We start from the raw sequence: 5000 nt of genomic DNA, 5'->3' as shown, positions 1-5000 counted from the left end.
ATAGTGAAAAATAGAAAAGCCCAACAAATCCACATGAGCAAGCAGGTTTGTTTGCGACTGTGCGAAGGAAAAACTCCCCCCGACAGGGAGAAGAGAGATAGACTGGGTGGGGAGATACATACAATACCCTTGTTAGTGCTCCATATATTTCTTTTCTTTTTTTGTTTTTTTTAATACAGTAATCACAGTGATCCAAATATTGTCCAACTGCCATGAGATTCAACCGGCCTGAGCAACAACAGAGCAAAAACCAAAATAATCACAACAATGATAACAAAAGCAAAAAGAAAAGAACACAAAACAAAGATCAAAAGAAAAGGAAAAAAAAAAACATGATTTTGATCATTGACAGAACAATAGCAGAAAATACATTTCATCAAGCAAAATTTAACTCTTGTAAACCAACTTTCAGGCGTGTTTTTACACGATTTCAGCCTGTTTTCAAATTATATATTTAATGTCTATTACACTGGTTTGAGGCTGATTTTACACCATATAGTGACTGATTTATAGTGATTTCAGAGGATGTGCTCCACTGATTTCAAAGCGTATCTGAGACTGATGGTATATTAGACTTCCATATATTCGACCGCTCACCCTCCTCTCCCTCCCGCCTCCAGGTTTGGAAACGACGTCCAGCATTTCAAGGTCCTCCGCGACGGCGCCGGGAAGTATTTCCTCTGGGTGGTGAAGTTCAACTCCCTCAACGAGCTGGTGGACTACCACCGCTCCACCTCCGTTTCCCGCAATCAGCAAATCTTCCTGCGAGACATCGAGCAGGTCCCGCAGGTAAGACGTCCACCCTGCCGCCGGCCCGGTTCCAAGTCCCCGCCGCGTGGACACGGCTTCGGTGCTCTTAAGCCGCAATGCCTGCTGGGAAATTAGCCTCTGTGTGGAGGAGGAGGAGGAGGAGGAGAGTCGCCGATTTCTGATGGTTAGAAAGTGCAGATAAGATCGGGAGGCACTACAATAATGGCAGTAATAGTGGAGAATCAAAAATAGAGGCGAGCCTCCGAGGCGATGGGGTTGAAGGATCACATGAATGCATTGAATTTCACTGCTTGTCCTTTTTTTTTTTTAATAATTATTATTATGACAGGAACAGCAGCAGATAAATTCCTTATTTAAATCGGGGAAGTTTTGTTTTGACCATCCAGCACCGATAAAGTCAAAAAAAAAAAGTACAAGTCAGACATTTCCCCCCCCTTTTGATTTTAATTTAATTACAAAGACATTACGTTCATATTTATAACCATATTCATCCACACGTCGTCCCACTGTACCTGTTGTAACACCAAACCTTCTGCAAGAAGTAAAGAGGAGCTGAAAATGTCTGATTCCTGGTCTTTGTGACCACGTTGGACCATTAAGAGGAGGCAGGTGGTGTCGTGAGAAGGTTCCGGTTGGTGTTGGATCCGTCAAGATAAAGATCTTTGTCGTTCACGTCACAGCAGGAGGGAGAGTTTCTGGTTCTTTCAACAACAAAAAAACAGATTGAAATTGACCAACAAGCAGCTTAAAGGTCGGCGCTGTCGGTGCCTCCACCCCTTTTTGAATCTGCGTATTTTCGTCTCTCCCCCCCCCCTCCCTCTCTCTCGCTCTCTCTCTCTCTCTCTCGCCCTCAGCATCCCACATATGTGCAGGCGCTCTTCGACTTCGACCCGCAGGAGGAGGGCGAGCTGGGCTTCCGGCGCGGCGACTTCATCCAGGTCCTGGACAACTCCGACCCCAACTGGTGGAAAGGAGGCTGCCACGGCCAGACGGGCATGTTCCCGCGCAACTACGTCACCCCCGTCAACCGGAACATGTGAAACAGTCGGAACGCGCAACACAGCAAACCGTCACCACCACCACCACCACCACCAACACCGCTGCCGCCGCCGCCGCCACCGTCATCGTTCTTGATCTCATCAGCCCTCATCCAAACAACCCCCCCGAATCCACCTCCGCCTCCACCTTCACCTCCGCCTCCGCCCAGCCCACCAGAACAGGAGCAGACAGGAAGAATGGAACCAACTGAAAAAGAGAGAGAGAGAGAGAGAGGTGAAGCAGGAGTAGTGCTGTCGTAGGCGTCGCTGTGTGGGTGGCAGCTGAGCGAGAGCAACTTTTTACCGATGCCCAGAGTGCCCCGCCTCCTCCTCCTCTTCCTCTTCCTCCTCCTCCACCATCCTCTTCCTCCGAGCGAGGGAGAGCGAGCGCCACCGGACCGAACTCGTCTTTGAGGGAAATCTGAAGCCAGAGCCGAGCGCCGACCGTGAAGAAGAACCCAACCAAACCCCCCACAGCCGCTTCTTGTCCCCCCCCCCTCCCCCCTCCCTAACTTCTTAACATTCTTGCCTTTCGTTTTTTTTTTTTCCTTTTCTTTCTTTTTCTTTCTTTGCCAGCATGTTGTTTTAATCACATAAATGAAATGCCTACCGATAGATCCTAACTGTGTTTTAAAGGAAAAACAAACAAACGAAAAAAAAGGAGCATAAAAAAAATATATTAAAAAGAAAAATGTTTAAAAAAAAAAAAAAAAAGGAGAGGGGGGGAAAAAAGATGCCGTCAACAACACAACAAGTTTCCATGTTTAAGATCATTGGCACGTGAGCATTGTACATCAGCCGCTGGCTGTATAAATAAATCAAGTATAGAGAGAATCCATTTTTTAAGAATATATATTATATATTTGTATGTGTTTGTCTGTTTTACCTCTCATCACAAATTGTTTGTTTTTTTGTTTTGTTATTTTCCATTTGTAAATTATGTTCAATCTTCTGTTAGTCTGGGAAAGACCTAGTAGCTCTAGAATGTGCTGAATTGTTTTTGTTTTTTTGTTTTTTTGCTCTCTAAAATCAATCGGATGATACGTTTTTAAAGAGGTCCTAAGTTCCATTTGGGGGAAGGAAAAAAAAAAAAAAAAAAAAAGGTTCCTCTCGTCTCCGAGCGCGAGGGAAAACTCCAAAGTTAGTTCTCTAGAGAGGCGAGAAGTTTAATGTCGAACCAGCAAGTAGAGCCATGAACGCTGCAGACGCTGTATTACAAAGCCCTGTGGAAACGTCAGCCGCCTTTTTCTTTTTTTTCAAAGCCAATATATTTATTGCAGCCATTTTTACACTTGGGCAGTGAATGTAGCTGACTGAGTCTACAGACATCAAGAAGAAGAAGAAGAAAATACATGAGGGAAGCAAGGTCGGAGAACTGAACAACACAACCACACGCAAGGGATTTTTTTTTTTTTTTTTTTTTTTTTTTTAATCTTTTCTCTTTTTCAAGACGGAACGGGCGACGTCGTGGATATTCATTGCACCACCGGGGGGGGGGGGGGGGGTTGGATTTAACAGGTCGTTTATACGGTGCGTTTCATTTCTACACGCATGCATGCATCGGCTCGCCCCGCGTGTTATACCTGCACGTAGCAGCGCGGCGAGCTTCGGATAATCACCGTGTGTTACAAAAATAAAATAAATGAATGAATAAATAAATGGAAAAAAAATCACGGGATCAGCAGCAGCAGCTGGCTCAGATCAACAGCTCAGAAAACTGAGAGATTGTCTTTTATGATAAAAGTTTTTGTTTGTTGTTTTTTTTTTTTGTTTTCTCCTTTGTCCGATGTGGCGTGTGGTCAAGCACTTTTTTTTTTTTTTTTGTGCGTTGTGTCGAAACTGTTTTTTCTGCTCTGGTCCCCCCCCCCCGCCCCCCTCCCTCGGTGTGTGTTTGTTTACCGTTGTTTGTGTCCTTGCTTTTCTGTTTACTTGTTCTCTCTGGATAGTGCCTTTCTCTCTGGTGTTTCAGTGTCTCCGACCTGCTACTTTGAGCCCCGCCCCCCCCCGAAAAACCCACCTCCGCCCCTCCCCCGCTCCCTTTTAACGGGGCCTGCCAGTTCCCCCAAGTGAGAAACTGTACATAATCCCGAGACGTCCTCTCCACCCCCCCCCCCCCCACCTCCACCCACCTCCACCTTTGCCCTCACCAACATGGAACTCTTCTTATTTAAGTGTCTCTCGCCTTGTCTTACCTAATGATACTGTTTTGGTTTTGCTCTTGTTTTTTTTTTGGTTTTATTTGCATTTTTTGTTTTTGTTTTTGTTTTTTGTTTTCAATTAATAAAATGCAATTATTAAAAAATTGAAAATTTTGTGGGTTTTTTTTGTTTTTTTCTTAAAACACACGTGGAGCGTTTGGGAGGTTTTAAAAAATTTCACGTCTTCGTAGTTTCACGCACGCTTTGTCGCTCATCCCACAAATGAAAATGTGTTTATTTAATTATGTTTTCACTTTTAATACTTGCATGTTTTTTGTAAAAGTGAGCAAGAAAACTAACTTATTTAAGAATAAATTGCTAAAAAAGTACAATGCCGTGTCATGCACACGGCATTTAAAAAAAAAGATCTTTTATAGTGTCGTGCTGCAACTGGTCCAACATTTTGTGACAGTTTTATGTCATTTTAAAGAACTTGTGATTTTTTTATTTTTTTATTTTTTGCTTCCACGCTTAGTCAAATTTTCACTTCCGGCCTTCCAATTCATTCTCTACGGGGAAACAAGTTTTTCGAATATAACTCGAGAACGGTTCCTCGTAGAGACTTGGAAACCGCATCCGTCAAACACTGTCAGATCCTGTTACTCCCTCCTCGAAAGTGACAATTCAGTCTTTTTTTTAACTGATTTTCACTTCCAACCACTCAGTATGACCAACTTTGACCACTCACCTCATCCACCGACCATGTAAAGTCAATGTATGGGACCCAAAATCGACAACTACAAACCACCTCCAAACGACTCCAAACGGCCTGAAACAAGATTTCAGAAAACACTTTTTGGCTTCGACAGTTTAGTCAAATTTTCAAATTTTGACCAAGTCAATGGAGGACTGTGACTAACAATTGTTTTTTATTTTATTTTATAGTGTCGTGCTGCAACTGGTCCAACGTTTTGTGACAGTTTTACGTAATTTGAAAGAACTTGTGTTTTTTGGGGGTTTTGTTCTTATGTGGAACAAAAATAGAAATCTCGGC

General features: G+C 43.4%; 1 protein-coding gene across 1 annotated transcript in view; it reads left to right on the top strand.

Moving 5' to 3' along the window:
- The window catches only part of grb2b (growth factor receptor-bound protein 2b), a 35292-nt gene extending 32031 nt beyond the window's left edge, over positions 1–3261 (top strand). The window contains exons 5-6 of the mRNA XM_080510770.1: positions 621–789; positions 1626–3261. Coding sequence (XP_080366896.1) covers positions 621–789; positions 1626–1811 — 355 coding nt within the window. The 3' untranslated portion in view covers positions 1812–3261. The remainder of the gene's footprint in view (positions 1–620; positions 790–1625) is intronic.
- Positions 3262–5000: the final 1739 nt, after the last annotated feature.

The sequence above is a fragment of the Blennius ocellaris genome (genome assembly GCF_963422515.1).
Source record: "Blennius ocellaris genome assembly, chromosome: 16".
In the NCBI taxonomy this organism is placed as follows: Eukaryota; Metazoa; Chordata; class Actinopteri; order Blenniiformes; family Blenniidae; genus Blennius; species Blennius ocellaris.
Note: the sequence above shows the minus strand (reverse complement) of the source record. Positions and strands in the feature narration are given on the sequence as shown.